We start from the raw sequence: 18,940 nt of genomic DNA, 5'->3' as shown, positions 1-18,940 counted from the left end.
AAAAAATCTTGCAGATAATGTTGCCATCTATGGTCGAGAACTTTTCAAACCACCCTCATACATCAGCAAATTGTTTTGTTTGCATCCACTTTATTGACTAACAGACATCTTAAACAGAAATAATGATTTTTTTTTTTTTCTTCTTGTAGGCTGATACAGTATTTTTGTAAAAATTAATTCTGCCTAATCTTCCTTAAGGTTATATAACGTTCATTTATAATAATCACACTTTCAGTTTTATAATGGAAAAAGTATAAATTATCCCATACAGTTAACTAGCAGAAGAGATTTTGATTTTTTTTTGGGGGGGGGGGGGATATTTACCTGCCTATTCCAACTGCATATATTCCAGATAATTTATTTTCAAAACCTTTCACAAGAGAATTGAAAACATAAATCACTTCGGGAGCATGCACTCGTATATTTTAGTGTTAAATAGTAGTAAAAGGAAAGCTATTTAAAAAATGCCACACATTAAACATTAGCAGAAAATGCATTTCTTTTCAAATGTGCAGTAATTTCTTCTTCATGCTACAAGAAAATACTGAATAATAATGTGGTATTTTTTTCACAGAGCTTCACTTGTCTCGAAACTGAATTTAATTTACAATATTATTTCTTTATTCAAACAGTGCACAAGTTTTTCTCAACTGAAAACTTTTTTGCCAGTTGAACATCAAAGCTAATTATAAGAATGGCATTAATAATTGATATTGCTATGGTTTGTTTTCTGTAAATCAAAAAGCCATAGATGTACAGAAACTGTAAGCATTCTGCAAGGTGATTTCTGACTAGAATTATGAATAGTAACAATAAATAGTGAACTATTCTGTATCGTCTCTTCAATCTAGCCTATTCAACTTCCATCTATCCTACAACACAGAACAGGTCTACATTCAGCCGATTCCAAAGAAAGGTGATAAAAGTGAACCAACTAACTACCATCCAATTGCTCTTGCTTCTGTTCTCTCCAAAATGATGGAGAAGGTCAACAGCGAACCCTTGAACCACCTAGAGACATACCAACTAATCAGTGGCCAGCAATATGGATTCCACCACCACACACCTCTGGACTAAAGCCATGGAAAAATTTGGAGAAACTCACCTGGCTGCCCTCAACATTTCAAAAGCATTTGATCAGGTTTGGCACAGTAGCCTACTTAAGAAACTGATATCCTATGGTCTGCCTTCCTCGCTCTGCAAATGAATTGTCAACTTTCTCACTGGTCACTCACTATGTGTCAAGGTGGACAGTTTATTCTCCTCACATTTCCCCACCAATGCAGGAGTGTCCCAGGGTTCTGTTCTTTCACCCACTCTCTTCCTCTTGTATATAAATGATTACATCTGACCTCTTGTGCTCAAGATCTGGTCATTAGGATATGAAAGGGGATGGGGATAGCTGTATGATATATAATGTATAGAAACAGGAAGACAAAAGATATGATTGAGACATTTAAACTGTTGAAAAATCTTTACTAGATGAACACTGGGGAGATTTTTTAAATAGCAGAACAAAGAAAAGGGACAAGAACCATTTCTGGAAATTATGAAAAGGAGTGGATAGAAGTGTGACCCCCCCCCCCTCACAAGAGAGTGGTACACACACAATGAAATGCCAAGGAAGATGGCGAGTGTATGTAGACAATAAAGAAGTTCACTGAATGGCACTATACACTGATTATGAAAGAAGCATGCCTCCTGGGATGAGTATGATATCTCCAAAAGGTCTTGAATAACAATGGGATACATAAAACAATTCTGTTTTGGGGTGTCAGATTTTAATGAAATTATTATTTAGTATTTTTAGTAAAATGTTACTACTGAGTTTAAATCTGAACTTTTTAAACTATGGTGGTGATGTTCCAAAATAATGCAAAGTAATACTGCTGAAGCAACAGCAAGAACAAAATAAGATATTTATTAAGCAGCTGATATATTGATATAATTCAAACCAGTATCTTCAGGACACAAATGAGTTGATGCAATAGAAAGGCACAGACAAATGAGCTAAAGTCCTAACATGGCACACTCTCTCATATGCATAAAAAATATGCAAGGTTGGTTTGTCTTGCAAATTTTATATAAATTAATGAAGCCATATTTGTTGAGGTTGGAGGGGGGGGGGGAGGTGTTACTGTACTGTATTTAAAAAATGTAATAAGCTGTCACCTGAAAAAATTTTCTTCTCAAACAATATACATCATCATCCTGGTTGCAATTATGGAAATTCATTTTAAGACAGTCTCTAACAGAAGAAGCTGCCAGCATTCTCAGTTGGGGTTATAACTATACTGTCACACCCAGACACATACACAAATTAGAAATTACAGTGAATATGAGAAATATCTTTTATAACAGTCTATAATATTCATTTAGATGTAGCAAATATCTGGACTTATCCAAAATGACTGAAAGCAACATGCCACAGAGAGTAAAACACTGCATTTAGGCAATCTGCTGCTTTTAGGCCAGAAAAGAGCAATCTAACGCACATCACCCTTGTCAGAAAGATGGTGTAATCAAATCTTTAGTTGACAGAGCTCAAATACATTCTACAGATTCTCTTCTAAACAAAGAACTGTTTATTATCTGAACTACCTTTATCACTAATGGTTATAATGCAAAACTATGGAAAAAAAAAAATAATTATGGCTGTCATCTTAACCTGCCTCAAGAAAAATTATCAGAATTTATTCATATGTTAAAGAACTTTCACTCTTGAAACACGGCTTATGTTATTATGGAAAAACTGGTCGTATTGCACAAATTCATCCTGAAGAACATCAGGGATACATTTCACTTAAAGAACCCAACAAATCTAGTTTAACAAGCCATGCATTATCTACAAAATACAGGATTCATTAGAACAAAACCAAAGATTTACACAAGTTATTTTCTTCTGGAAAAACTGCAGACGGAAAGCTGTGAAGCACACATTCACATCACAAGCTTGAACAAAAATGATTGCCTAAAACTTTCTCGATTTTGGAAAGTCCCCATTCATGTGTTCCTTAATTTGCAATTAATTTTTTGTTTATATTTAAAAGTAATTTATTAACTAAATAATTTTATTGCAATATATTTTGGATATCTATTAATGCAGATGGAGCTATTCTCCTGCAGCTGATAAGATAGTGCACATAATATTATGCACTCTCAATAGAAATATTGTTCTCTTTTGTGTTTTCCTATAATTGTATTGATAATGGCTATGAAACTTAGCCAAAAATTTTACAAATAAAGGCATTTTAATTAAATGTAAGGGATTCTGGTAATAGTATTTTAATGATGAAAAAGTCCTTAAATTAATGAAGGAAAAATCCCCTTGTGATTCAAAGAAATCATTAAGTTAAAACTCGTTCATGTTAAAACTCTCCAAATTTATGAAAACCAAACAAGTTCGCTGATATAGTACCTTTCTCTCTGTTAGAGAGACAGAGAGGTATTAGATTAGTGAATATAATACTCCCACTCGCCCTTCTTTATAATAACAATAAAAAATCAATCTATTAATTTCTATTCGATTCATCTTTATGATGTCCTTTCATCATCAGGATCTATTCATCCTGATGATGAAAGGACATCAATTTTAATATTATTTATCAATTTATTAATCAAGAGATTTTGATTTAATGAGGTCTGTCCTCAGTAAATCTGAATAATTCATATTATATTTACAGTGTATACAGGTGATTTTATGTGAAAACAAAACAAATTTACAAACTAACAGATGGAACTGTGATGAGTTCAGCTCTCCCCTCCTTTGACTAATTTTTATACATAACATTTAGAGAACAAAGCAATCAACATGACTGTACTAAAATAACTGCACAGGTATGTGCACCATTTAGCTCCAAGAACCAGTAACATTGGATTCATTTTTGCTGCATTTAGACAGATGCTATCCTAAAATGCACTTCACAATTGAAATGAATCAAATAACTGCCCTTTCTTGACATATTAGTTACACATCTTTCCAAGTTGATTCATTATCTTTTTCTATTTATAGGAAGTCAACACTCAGAGCTGTGCCATTTCTTCTAAATGCACAACGTTTGCCAAAGAACTCTACTATCTTAGACAATATTTGTAGACAAAATCTACAACCCCTATAAAATCCTACTTGTCATTCATACCTTCCACTTCCAAACACACAAGCACAATCATTCCTATCTTCAATATCTGGGGTACCTTACGAAAGATAACTAGTATACTAAATAAATACCATCTCCATGCCACATTCAAACATCTCTTTCAATGAGCAACCCTCATTTGCTCAACCAGAGATGAAATTTCATTTCATTCTCTATTACATCAATGAATGTAAGAAATACTGGTTATGAAGTATACACCTTCAGAAACAATGAAGTGGGAAAAAGACTACAGCAGCATACAGAAATTGTTACAAGTAAGAGGGACTTTCTAAAGTAGGACCATAAACAAAACAAGCATGGCTGCATTCATTTATCTAAAATTTGGGAGCAATCATTTTAAGATTAGCCACAAACCCAACAAGTGTACACTTCTTTTTATCCAATATTAGAAGACATCAGGTTGGGACCATAGTTCTTTTGTCCATTACAATCTGAATTGTTTTTAACACTAATAGATAATGCCTATGCATTGTGACAAGTGGTTCATGTTCTGAAGGTGCTAGTTTGAAATCCAGCAAAATACTTTAATAATTTCATTCTTGTTATTGTATAATACATTGAACGGAAGATGAATCAGTGCCAACATTTAAGTAATCTACATAGCTGACTGGACAGAATTTACTGCAATGTGGTACCAGATTACTAATGAAATTAGTCACTTCATCCATATATAGTTTTCACTCAGTTAATTTTTAGTGGAGGAAAAAAGATAGTATAAAATTGTCCTGAGCAGAAATCTAGCAGGTACCTACAGTTATTATTAGCTTTGCTCTTTTCTCCAAATTTTTCCAAAACATTCTTGTCTGGAAATTATTTCCTACTTAGCTGTTTATATCTCCAACAAGGACCAACTTTTCTTTTAGCATTGTGCCAGCTGCCTTTTCTAATGTCTCAAAAAAAGTCCTCTAATTCTTCCTTATTACAATCTCTCTCTCTCTCTCTCTCTCTCTCTCTCAGATCATAAGTCTCATTGTTCAGTTCCCCATCCTGATATTAGCCCATAATGAGTTGATATTGCCTGATATTCAAGAAGATTATCCTCATATTTAATGTTAATATTATAGCTACTCCTTTTCCCTCATTGTTATTTCCTGAATATAACATCATGTATTTGTTGATTAGATAGATCTCACCTGTTTGTCTTCTTTGTTTCAGTTATTTCTATAATGATGATCTGGTACTTATCCAATTCTTGTGGTGATTCCATTTCTTTTCCATTGATGCTTGTTATGTTGATGGTGCCAATCTTGATCCCTGCTGATGTTCAGTTGGGATTTAGATTTGGGTTTGTTCCAGTAGCTGACATTTTGCTGTTCACTCTGTTCCCTGACAAAAACAACAGGGTCCTTGTTTAACTGGGTGGCACCTCAGCTGGCATGAAATTCCATCATGTTGTACCATCAATTTGAGTTATGGTTTAAGCCAATAAAAATACTATTTGGTTGGCGAAATCTGAAATTGCCAGCTCATCGTTGTACGTTCAGCCAGGTAGATACCCAACAGAATGCACTATGAGAAAGTGAGGATTAGACATCAGGTCAGAAGGTCTGGTCAGTTTTCAGCATTCCCGAAATGCAAAATGTAAAGTTTTAAAATTTGGAAAACAAAGATTGGATGTAGAATTTACTCTTGTTGATACGTTGTTGGAGGTGAAGAAAATAAAAGATCTTGGGGTGATGGTGGATAAGAATCTAAAATTCAGAGGACAATACAATAAAATTCTGGGAAAGATGTGGAGGACACTGACATGAAGTAAGGAGATTCTTGTTCCACTGTATAAGGCTTTGATTAGGCCACATATGGACTACTGTACACAGATTTGGTCACCTCGATTTCAGATGGACGAAGAGATGTTGGAAAGGGTCCAGAAACTACTAAGGTAGTTTCTGATCTCTGGTTGAGAAAGGTTGAGAAGATGCAATTTACAGAGTCTAGTGTATAGGAGGAAGAGGAGTGATATGATAAAGATGTACAAGTTTGTAAGGGGGTTGCTATAGGATTAATGTTGAAGAGGCTTTCATAAAATGGTGGGAGATCAAGGAAGAACAAGAGGTTATCCCTAGAAGGAGGAGCGTGTGAGCAAGGGAGTGAGAATCAGCTTTCTTTTCACAGAGAGTAGCAAATGATTGGAATGCATTGCCTCAGAGTGGTGTCTGCAGAGAATTTGAATGTGTTTAAGGCAAGGTATGATGAGCTGTGTGTGTATGACAAAGGGACTTCCTAGATGAGTCTCACTCCATGGGATCCTAGGATAATAAAAATCACACACAGAGATTGGTCCATAAGTCAAGACAGGGTTTAAACATTTAATAACATTATTTATTAATCATTTTTATTCTTTTTGTTATAATGAAATACAGAAGCCGATGATTTTTTGTTCTTGTTAGTTATGAAAAACCACATCACGTAAATGGCTTTCCATTTTTGGATTCACAAAGGCAGCATCTTTCTAGGGCAAGTTGGTGACAGATGTTTAATGTTTGTAGCTACAGTGCCCTAATTTCTGTATGAATGTTCTCCATCAACTATTGGATTGTCTGCAACTTGTTCACATACACCTTATCCTTCAGGTAACCCCATAGGAAGAAGTTGGGAGCGGTCTGAACTGGAGAACATGATGGATAATTAATAATACTGAATTAATGGCCAAATAGTAATAATCAAATGCTCATTTTAAACAGAAAATTGCACGAATTTGGTTCATGTTGATTTATGAACTTTTCCATGATTAATTTCTCTAATGTTCCTTAGAATATCTGAAAAAAAAAAAAAAAAAAAAAAAAAAAGAAAAACCATTTTCTTTTTTTTTAAATATTCTAAGGGATATCTAAAAAAAAGGGAAAAAAATTCATCAAAAAAGTTATTCACATTTTAAACCCTTTTGTAAGTTATTGGTCATCCTGTGTGTGTGTGCGCGCGTGATTTTTAGGCTTTGTTAAAATTTTTATTAGCTAATTCAATACACATTTATGGATTTTTCACTTTGTGCATTAATTTCAAACACTATACCATTTTCTCATCCATTAAATTCAATATAAAGAAAAAAGCAACCATTTTCCCCTTCAAGAATAAACATACATGTACATTTTCTTTCAGCATTCTTTTTAAACAAATTTTAATCTGTAATTTTAAACACTGAATTTCTTAGCAGTCCATGTTATTTCAACAGGGATAGTATCATTATCCACTATCCTTTACTGTTAAATACTGGTTATATTCTGAAACTAGTTTCAATATGTAGAAGAATGCAATATATGCTAAGGACATATGTATAATACCTGAGAACTATCTGAATCTGCTGGAGATGGTGTGTTGCGATATTCAAGATTTAAGCATACCATTCGACCTGAGGAGTCCTCATGGATAATAACTGCTTCACGCATCTTATAGAGGTCTGATACACTTATACTTCGATGATACCTAAAAAAATACAAAAATTCATGCTTGAACAAAATTCATATGCATAACATGTCAGAGTATTCATATGAGATAAATGTAGAAAGTATTTTACCTTGGGTATAATAAATGTTAAAGATACCAAGCAACTTTAAACCTGGTTTTACTCCATTTTCCAAGTAAGCAAACAGACAAACAAGTCAAGTTTGCGTCTACAAGTGTTGCAGGTCTAGCTGATCCTACAGGTAGTGCAAGACCAAGGCAACTCATGGTAAAAGTAGAATAAGCTCTGATCACTAATCTTAATATTTACCCTTAATGCCAAAACACATCTCCTAGAGGAGATGTATGATGTTTTGTATTAAAGGCAAGGGGGCCACTACCCAGACCGGTTTCGACCTTTATTGAGGTTTCATCAGTGGGAGCCAGGCTACAAATATGTGGAGATGTGTTCTGGCATTAAGGGTAAATATTAAGATTAGTGATCAGAGCTTATTCTACTTTTACCATGAGTTGCCTTGGTCTTGCACTACCTGTAGGATCAGCTAGACCTGCAACACTTGTAGACGCAAACTTGACTTGTTTGTCTGTTTGCTTACTTGGGAAATGGAGTAAAACCAGGTTTAAAATTGCTTGGTATCTTTAACATTTATTCATATAAGAGTTAAAAAAAATGAATTCAATAAAAAAACCCATTGCTAATGCTAACGTAATTATAAGACATAATTAACTGACTGTACATGTAGTAAATTACTTTGCTTGCCTTGCTTTTCAGTTATGTTTGCTTTTGGTAAGTTGTTAATGTAATTCTGGTTAATGTACTTTGTAACCTTTACTTATTTTTTCTGGCATCATGTAACTTCAGTAGTTTGTTTTATGTTTCACTCTTTGATGTGACGAGATACTCATTATGAAAGATTAGTGATTTATATTAAATTCTGTATTTCATTGGGACGTGGGAATGCATAGACGGATCATGTAGCTCACGAGAAATTCAAACTTGAGGATTTGCATAACAATCATGTGTTATGACTTCAATTTGTTCATGCTTGGGTAAAGAATTAAAACTATAATTTCATGTCTAGTATAACTTGCATTCAGTACAGCTAAGCCATAAAAAGAGAAGCTAAAATTAGTTTTCAACATGTGCTGGGTAGAGTGCTTATTTTTGTTTTATTTTATCATCCTCAATCAAATTAAAGCGTGCATGGGATACTCTGCTAAATAAGTTGATTAAGTATGATTAAGATGATAAGATGGCTTATATACTCAATAATAAAATTAAACTGAATGGAATGACATTATAAGAATACAGAAATTAACCAGGTGGTTTAGAGCAATTTAAACTAGAGGAAGAACTATATAAGGGGATGCAATAACAATACCTGGTTTCCAAATGTTTTATGAAATGAATCAGATGTTGGTAATGCAATGGTCAGAGCTTTGCCACTAAATTGTATACAGCAACTAGTCTCCATTCTAACTGAAATGAGGAGCTCAAGGAGTGAATTAATGTGAATGCAGAATAAGTTATGACAATTAGGAGAGATTGGCTGCTGGATTGAAGAGGAAAGGTACCAGTAAATGAGAAGTTAAAGGTGACTGACTTAAGAAATCTGAAGTGAAGGATAGTAAGGATTAGGGAGAAAATAGTGTTTTGGGGATTCAACTGTCAGGGATGTAAAATCTGAAAGGGGGGCTGAGTACAGTTGGAAAAGCATCTGCACCTCAAAGCATCTGCAACTGAGGTGCAGATGAATTGACTGTGCTAGTTGGAACAAATTATTTGCATGGTAAATAATTTGTTCCAACTAGCACAGTCAATTCATATTTAGTTCATTCATAGTTATTAGTATACTACTCAGTTATGATAAGTAGGGAACCAAGAAGAAGGGCAATAATTATCAATGGTATAACAGTATGCTTTGGGAGAGAGAAAGTGACAATGTATGTTGATTGATGGGATAAATTTGAGGGAAAGAGCAGTTGCTGAGGATAGTTTGCATTGGAGCAAGAGCAGTAGTGAGAAGTTGGGTGGAGGCAAGAGAGAAAGAGTTTGTCTAAGCAAGGAAACTTGAACTATGAGGGTGATTTCAAAAGTTCTCGGCCACGACCATAGATGGTAACACTATTGGCAAGATTTTTTTTTTTTTCCTAAGTCGGTACATCTGTCATAAGCATCCGTGTGAAATTGCAAGTCATTCTATCAAGTAGTTTGTTTTATACAGCTGTCTGAAGGAAAAGTGTTATCTGTATCCCTTGAAATGATTAAAATGGATGAGTATCATGCAGTTATAAAATTCTTTGTAAAAGAAGCTTTAACACCAAAAGAAATGGGCTGCCTAGTTTAAACGTGGCCGTACCCTTGAAGATGATCCATGTGAAGGACATCCAAAAAGTGTAACACCACCAGAAATCATTGATCAAGTGCACAGTATGGTATTAATGACTATTAATACCATATGGTATTAATGAATACATTTTGCATGAAGAATTGCAAATGAAAAAGCTTTATGTAAGTTGGGTGCTGCGCTTGCTCACAGTAGATCAAAAACACACTCGCATGAAAATCTCTAAAACAGTGCTTGGAGCATTTTAACAAGAATAAAACTGATTTTGTGCATTGATTTATTATTATGGATGAGACTTGGATTCACTATTACACACCAGAATCCAAAAAGCAGTCAAAACAGTGGACAGAAGCCACTTGTTCAGTGTCAAATAAGACAAAGTCAGTTCCATCAGCAGGAAAGATCATGGCATTGGTGTTTTGGGATGCTAAAGGCTTTTTTTTTTTTTTTTTAAATAACGAAACCTGTGGTGCGTTCATAATTAGAAGAAACACACGTATAAACCACAGTGAAAATTATTTAATTGTAAATATTTCATCCTAAGTATCTTAGGACATCATCAGTATAGTATTTAAACAAAAATTAGGAATAACATACAGTTAGGGCGCATGATTACAATAGAATCTCATGAAAACGTGCATAACTTGCTAAAGTAGTACAAAAAAAAAAAAAAAAAAAAAGTAAATGTTAATTATTTAACACAGTTTTGTATGATAATTTCCCATACTTTAGGAATAGTAAGAACGTCGTTGCGGTTTAGGTTTGGTCTGTGTAGTAGGGCTTCAGAACTTTCTTTGTATAAACGTTCATGTTTAAATAAAGATCTATGTAAAAGTTTAGCCTTTTCCCAATGGATCCTATGGTTTGGATTTTCAATTCTATTTTCAGAAACGCATCTCGGAACATCAAGACCACATTCGTCTTCTTAAAACGCAGAAGTCTGGCCTCTCTCAACACAGAATTGAAAATCCAAACCATAGGATCCATTGGGAAAAGGCTAAACTTTTACATAGATCTTTATTTAAACATGAACGTTTATACAAAGAAAGTTCTGAAGCCCTACTACACAGACCAAACCTAAACCGCAACGACGTTCTTACTATTCCTAAAGTATGGGAAATTATCATACAAAACTGTGTTAAATAATTAACGTTTTTTTTTTTTTTTTTTTTTTGTACTACTTTAGCATGTTATGCATGTTTTTATGAGATTCTATTGTAATCATGCGCCCTAACTGTATGTTATTCCTAATTTTTGTTTAAATACTGTACTGATGATGTCCTAAGATACTTAGGATTTAATATTTACAATTAAATAATTTTCACTGTGGTTTATACGTGTGTTTCTTCTAATTATTAAAGGCATTTTGTTTATTAATTATCTTGAAAACAGTAAAACAATAACCGGAGGATATTATTCCAATCTTTTAACCAGACTAGATGAAAAAATTAATGAGAAAATACCCTGTTTGCAGAAGAGAAAAAAATCATCTTACATGAGGGCAATGCACCTGTCCACAAAGGTGTTTTGGCAATGGAAAAATTAAGGGATCTGCACTATGAATTGTTGGAACATCCATCCTATTACCAAGATTTAGTTCCCTCTGACTTCTATCTCTTCCCAAAACTAAAACTCTTCCTCGCTGGTCAGCGCTTTTTTTTTTGAATCAATAGCTGATTGCAGCTGTAGAGGGGTAGCAGATCTTACTGAGAACCACTACAGGGATGGGATAATGGTGCTGGAGAATCGATGCAATAAATGTATTAGTCTTAAGGGAGATTATGTTGAAAAATAAAAATAATTTTTAAATTATAAATTCGTTTTTTCATTGTTAGGCCAAGAACTTTTCAGACCACCCTCATAGATGGCAAGTTTATGAGTGCAGACTCTCATAACAGGTGGTGAGATAAGTGATGGGATTGAATCCTTAAACCAGCCCCATGAAAGCATTAGGAATTATGTGCTGGGAAGGGGGATTTATGAGTGCTTCCCATCACATAATTCCTAATGTGCTTACTACCATGTTACTTTTTCTGCTAGCTCCTTCTTGAGCATTATTCCAATACCATCATTGTTTGCTGAGTTATAAATAAATTTCCATTTTTTGTCAGCTGATGTTTTTCATTCACTTCATGATTGTTAGTTCTCCATCTATGTTCTTGTATACATATGTCTATGTTGACTTTTTCCTCTTAAGTTGCTCAAAAATGTTTTCAGTTTTCTTGAGTGTCCGTATGTTATATTTTGAGAAGATGAGAAGATTTAATTTGATCACACTTTCTTGTATTATTTCATGATTTTAATGCCAAATTGGTAAAGACATTGCCAATACTACTAAAAATGTGGGTAAATACACTTATCATGAAACCACAAATAACAATGGACATTCTCTTATGAACTTCTGTAATAGCCATAACATGGTAATCACCCATCCAAAAGGAAGACTATGGACCTGGGAACATCCAAATGGTTCTCATTCCCAAATAGACTACATACTAATCAATGGAAAGTGAATCAGATCAATCAAGAACTGTCGAGCATATAACATGGTTGAGCTAAACTCTACCACAGAATAATCAGTGCCCACATTAAACTTTCACTAAAAGTCTCTAAAAATAACAAGCCTAAAAAGAAACAATACAACTGGGACAAACTAAATAACCCACAAATTGTAGTATCTTTAGAAGACAATATGGAAAACATTCTTAAAGATCCAGTTAACGAAAAGTGTAAGGGTATCATTGAAGCAATAAACATAACATCCAACAAAATTCTTGGAAACAGCAACAAAAAAAGACTAAAAAATGGATTACCCCTGAAACTGAAAAATATATAGATGAAAGAAATAAAGCAAGGAAACTCTACCGCTTAAACAGGAATGAAATAAATAAAGATAAACTAGACATTTTAAATAACAAGGTCAATGAACTAATGACCAGACACAAAGAAAATCAAATAAATAAATACTGCGAGAAACTTGAAAATTATAATAAAATTGGGGATACTAGAAGCACTTTTCAAATGATAAATTATATCTGTCACCATAAAACAAAAAGAAGTGGAAATATTGTCACACATGACAAAAATGGTAGACAGCTATCAGTAAATTCGAACTTGATGAAAGAATGGAGAAACTACTTTCAAGAATTACTGAATGTTGATAATCCCAAACATTCAAGTCAGCTGGCAGACCTGCATCTAACCACCACTCTACCAATAAATTGTGAAGACTTCACTGAAAAGGAACTAAAAATAGCAATAGATCACACCAAAGCAGGAAAGTCCCCAGGGATTGACAGAATTAGAGCAGAAGCCTTCAAAAATGCTGAGTATAATATATATTCCAATCTCCTTGCCATAATGAATCAAGCTTTAAACACTGGAATAATACCTCAACAATGGAAATAAGGCCTTATTGTCCCTATACCCAAAAAGAGCAGTCTTAATAGAATGGATAACTACAGAGGTATTACTTTGCTATCAACCACAGTTAAAATCTACAATAGGATGATACTCAATAGAATAGAACCTTACTTAATACCACTTTTAAGAAAAAGCCAAACTGGATTTCTAAAAAAAACCGATGTACAATAGAACAGATACATTGCATCGGAAGAATCATAGAAGGTTCACATGATAAAAACTTACCACTCATTTAAACCTTTATAGACTTCAAAAAAGCCTTTGACTCCATTAATAGAAAAGCAATGTTTAAAATACTCAGCTTCTATGGTCACTCCTCAAAACTCATACAAGCAATCTCAGTGCATTATAAAGATTACAATGCTAGAGTAATCTTTAAAACAGACGCATCTGAATCATTTCCAGTGACAACAGGAGTCCTGCAAGGTGATGTACTAGCACCTTATTTGTTTTTAATATGCTTGGACTACATCTTCTGGACCATCAACACAGAAGATTGTGGTTTTAACATTAAAACGTCCACCCACACCATGCAAATAACCGATTTTAGCTTTGCTGACGATGTTGTACTTATTGATACAGAACCAACAAATGCACAAAAACATCTGTCTACTAGAGGCACAGGCTAAACTTATTGGTCTTCAGATCAACATCCAAAAGTCTAAAGTATTTTCAATAGGTTGTGAAAACTTTATACTTCATATCAACAATATCTTTCATATCTTTCAATACCTTGGATCGTACAGCAGCAATACAGAAAATTATATCAGAAAATGTAAACAGCTGGCTGTAGTCTTTCATAACAGTCCCATCTGGAAATCATCATTAGTATCATTAAAGACAAAATTAAGACTATACCATGCAACCAGTAGTTCCATCTTCTTGTATGGTTCTCAAACCTTGGATACACCTAGATGGACTGCATCACTAACTCTGCTGTGCTAAATCTGGCTAAGCAAGAACCACTTGTCAGTATAGTCAAAAAACTACAACTCAGATGGCTTGGGCATCGACTCAGACATCCTGAAGTATCACCCTTTTTGGAATCCCCCATCCTGTACAAACCAGAAGGTGGCAAACGCAGTAAAGGAAGAGCATGTAGACAATTTTGGCAATACATATGTGAAACCATCAATAGGCTGAACTGCAAAACTCCATCTGACATCTATCAGTTAGCTCAAGATAAAGAGACTTGGAAGACCATAATTTGCAATATTTAATTTTTAATATATATCTCTTTTCCCTTTTCACACTGTATCATATTGTGAATAAACTATGTATGTACAGGAAGATGGTTTTATGTTAAATCTGGTGTCAGACAAGGATGTATATTATCCCCTCTGTTATTTATTAGCTATATGGATCACGTTATGAAGGAAAGTAGTATTAGGTCTGATATCAAAATTGGAGATGTTAATATCAGCTCTTTGCTTTATGCGGACGATATTATACTTCTATATAAATCTGAAATATTCCCTGACTAAATTGAATAACTGTTATAACAGATATGGTATGAAGGTCAGCAATAACAAGACAAAGACAATGAAAATAGGCAGAATCGTTGAAAATGTCAACTGCATTGTAAATGGAGAACCTAAAGAACAAGCGAAACATTTCAGCTACTTAGGCACAATTTTTAGTGAAGATGGTAAATTAAATATGGAAATAGACAACAGAATCAACAAGCTGGTATTGTAGGAAATCAAATGAATAAATTTATATGGAATCAGAGAGAAATTAGTCAAACACTAATTTCTGATCTGAGAGTTGGGTCAGAAGTAAACCACGTGACCAAAGACCAGACTGCAGATATGATAGTCCCAAGAAAGCTTAGGGGCATGAAAAGATGGCATAAATGGCAATATCATATTAAAAACAAGGATATTAGGAAAGAACTTGACATTGTCAGCATCCAGGAATGCATTAGCAGAGCTAATCTCAAGTGGTATGGTCACTTAACAGAATGTGCAAGGAAAGATTAGCAAAACAAGTATTCTCTGCCAGGTCGGCAGGAAAAAGACCCAGATATAGGTGGATTGATACTGTAAAAAGTGCCTTAGACAATAGAAATATAAGATTTGATAATGTTGGAGTCTTGACAGGTAGCAGTCTGATTTGGAGGAAAAATTGTAGACAGGAATTTAGTATTGATGTAATTTTTCATGTAGTACTATCATATCCTGTACACCCCTTGAGGGTATATGGCAGGAATTTGATGATGACCCTCAGGGAGTGTACAGGATAATTATGATAGAATTACATGAAAAAATTACACCATTACTAACTTCTGATCAATAATTCATTTTACATTGTGGCTTAAGCCAATAAAAATACAATTTGGTCGATAAGAGTCAATAAGGGTACAATCCCAAATTGTATCCTTATTGACTAGCCAACCCATCCTTGTTTGTTCAGTATCCAGGTACATAACTAACAGGGTGCATCACGAGAAGGTGAGGATTAAACATTACATTAGAATCCGAAGTCAGTTCTCTGCATTCCTTAATAGGCTATATCCTCCCAGTTATACAGCTTTGACGCTTAAGCGCTCCCTTAGTGTGTAGTTTGCAAGATAAAATGCATAGTTGAGTGCTGCTAAGGTGCTAAGGGACTTCAAACTGCATAGACAAATTAATCTTGTGGATGGGAAGAGCTACTATTATTATGGGTGATTTTAACAATGAAGATATAGACTAGAATGAAGAGAGGGCAAGGAGAATTTACAGACAAATGGATGACTTGCAAATCATGTAAGGGAAGGATGTTAGAGTCAAGGAGCATCTGGAAGATCAAAGGTCAGGAGGATTAATCAAGTGGGGATTAGATGGATAAGTAGTATTATCAAGCAGGAATTACAAAAAGTGTTGTGGTGGGTACGTAAGAAAAAGTAGATAAGCAAGCTCATAAGCAGCACAAGGGTGAGGCAAGAAATGTGACCAGCATGGAAAAAAACAACAACAAAACACAAAATCAGACTGAGAAGAACCTGATCAAGCAGGCCAAATGAAATCAAAAACAAAAGTCCTTTTGTTATGTGCAAGTAAGAATGACTATGAAAGAACAAGTTTAGCATATGCTGATGGTAGTGAGACAACATAGTGGAAATACTGAGTAACTCAACTAAATATGGCTATGGGATTAAATAGGACATTAAATTGTTTACGAGAATGCCAAGAAACTGGCAACGCCTCTAAGTAAGCTGTTTAAGTCTCAGCTCTGACACAGTTTCAAGGGAGCAAAAAGAGACAAGTTCCTTGCAAAAAGGAGGCTTTAAGACTGCAGTAGCAAATTATGGACCACTTGGTATCTCAGGAGTGATAGTAAAAGCAATGGAAAAGTTGGTCAAAAAGAGAATTGAGGAACCAATGGGGATGAGAATGGGATACTCTGAGGGTAGCATGGTTTTGTGAAGAGTTGGGCACGCCTTAATAATTTAACTTTTTATAATAGTGACATCTGAGATGAACAGAAAGAGCTGCACAATGATACTCTTGGAACTCTAATATGCAAATTAAAATACATGGGCATGGACATGAAACTGGTTATATAGATACAGAGGTGGCTGATGGACAGATATCAAAAAAAGTCGCATATGTAGGAGCAGAATCCAGGAGAAGGTAGGTGGCTAGTGGTGTGCCACAAGACTGCTAGTACCACTATTGTTTAATTCATACAGAAATGATATAGGAAATAATTTTAAAGGAAATATTCAATTGTTGTCCGTGCGGTTAGTCTAGTGGCTGTGCACTTCACAACCATATGCCTGAAGGAAGGAGTGTCCTAGGTTCAATTCCAGTTGGTGACATGAGGAGCTGAAGGATTTTCCTCAGCCATAGCCAAGTTAACTGGTCTTGGGCATGGACAATAGGTTTAAAGTATTCAATATAAGATTGGTGTTCTTCTAGCCGAATAAAGGCAGATCTTCCTGTTTGTCCGAAAGAAGATAATCCACAAGAGCACGGAATCTGGTAGACGCCTGGACGATTAAGATGTGGAAGTTTGCCCTTAGGAGAAGTGAGAAAGGTGGAGATTTTTCTAAATGGTCGAAAGGCAACAAAAATATTCAGTGGTTTTAAAACTTTTGCTATACGTTCACTGATGCCTTGTACATAAGGGATAATAATGCACGTTATTTCTTCTGTGTTTGAAGAGGAAGACATATTAAAACTACTCAAAGTTCTTTTAATGAAACAATTCTTATAACCATTAGATAGAAAGGAAGAAGTTATATATTGTAGTTCTTTCTGTAAAAGATCGTCTGAAGAACAAAAGGAGTGGGCCCGATGAATCAGTGTTTTAATAGTTCCTGCCTTTTGACTGGGATGGTGAGGAGATTCCGCATGGATATAATGGCCTGTATGAGTCTTCTTTCTATAAACTGAGAAATGTAGGTTACCATCTGGTTGGCAAAGAATTATAAGATCTAAAAAGGCTAACTGCTTATTTGATTCTACTTCTAGAGTAAACTTGATCCTAGGATGAAATGCGTTTAACTTAGTGAGAAATTGTTGAAGTTCATCAGAAGAGCCATTCTATACAGCAATAATGTCATCGACATATCTGAACCGATGAGTAGGTCTGGGAGAAATGTTGTCCAAGATACGTTGTTCAAAATGTTCCATAAAGAAATTGGAGATAGAAGGAGAAAGAGGATTACCCATTGCAGTTCCTTCAATTTGTTGATACAACTTATTTTTAAAGGAAAAATAACCAGAATTTATTACAAAATCAAATACGTTTACAATGTCTGAAGGGAATTCCTGTTGTAGTAATTCAATGCTTTCTGAAACAACATCTAAATTGATCATGATATCAGAAACGTCCAAATGAAGATCTGAAATTTTATTTTTGAAATCCAAAGTACTTTTTATAAAAGTATCAGTTCTTCTAGTTGAAGAGGAGAGTAAATTTGATAAAAATTTTGAGATTTTGTAAGTGGGGCAACCTATACAATCTACGACTGGTCTTAACGGAATGCCTGGTTTATGTACTTTTGGAAGACCATACAATCTAGGTGGACGACCGAAGAAGAATTATTGACATCGCTAACAACTCTCCATGCAAAAAATCTACTCCTCACACCCTTCTTCACTACATCTTTATACAACTTCCAGGGATGACATCTCATTCTTCCCACTCTTTTTATAATTCCTTCTGTATTAATCTGATAAAATACCTTAACTAACTTAAAGGTCGTCTCTATCATACCTCCTTATTTATTCCTATCTACCAACTTTTGTAATCCACGTTCCGTCGAAGGTTCTTCATAACACCACAGAGTCCTGATATCACTATTGTCATTCATCTTTGGATCCTCTAGTGTTTCCACATTGCAATAAAAATCAGGTGAAAAAATCTGAGCACAATAGTCCATGTGATATGACCAATGTCTAATACAGAGGTACCAACACCTCCTTATCCCTAAATGTCAATCATAGGTGTGATCCAAATCTCACCCACTTCCTTAAGTACAGCTCCACCAATATAGTATGTAGCCCTCTGTATCCTAAAGCGTAACACCTTTCATTTATTAATAAACTGCAATGCCACTCATTTGTCCAAGCTAAATGTCTATTCAAATCTTTCAGTACAGAATGAACATCAGTAATAATT

The 18,940-nt window shown here is 34.6% G+C and overlaps 1 protein-coding gene across 3 annotated transcripts in view; it reads right to left on the bottom strand.

Moving 5' to 3' along the window:
• Marf1 (meiosis regulator and mRNA stability factor 1-like protein) overlaps positions 1-18,940 on the bottom strand; it is a 655,603-nt gene that overhangs the window by 290,725 nt on the left and 345,938 nt on the right. For all 3 annotated transcript variants that reach the window (XM_090397518.1, XM_090397519.1, XM_090397520.1), the window contains one exon: positions 7,436-7,577. In XM_090397518.1, coding sequence (XP_090253644.1) covers positions 7,436-7,577 — 142 coding nt within the window. The remainder of the gene's footprint in view (positions 1-7,435; positions 7,578-18,940) is intronic.

The sequence above is a fragment of the Typopeltis vanoorti genome, chromosome 9 (genome assembly GCF_054136105.1).
Source record: "Typopeltis vanoorti isolate ZY-2024b chromosome 9, IOZ_Tvanoo_1.0, whole genome shotgun sequence".
NCBI lineage: Eukaryota > Metazoa > Arthropoda > Arachnida > Uropygi > Thelyphonidae > Typopeltis > Typopeltis vanoorti.
This window is presented reverse-complemented; position numbering and strand designations above follow the sequence as displayed.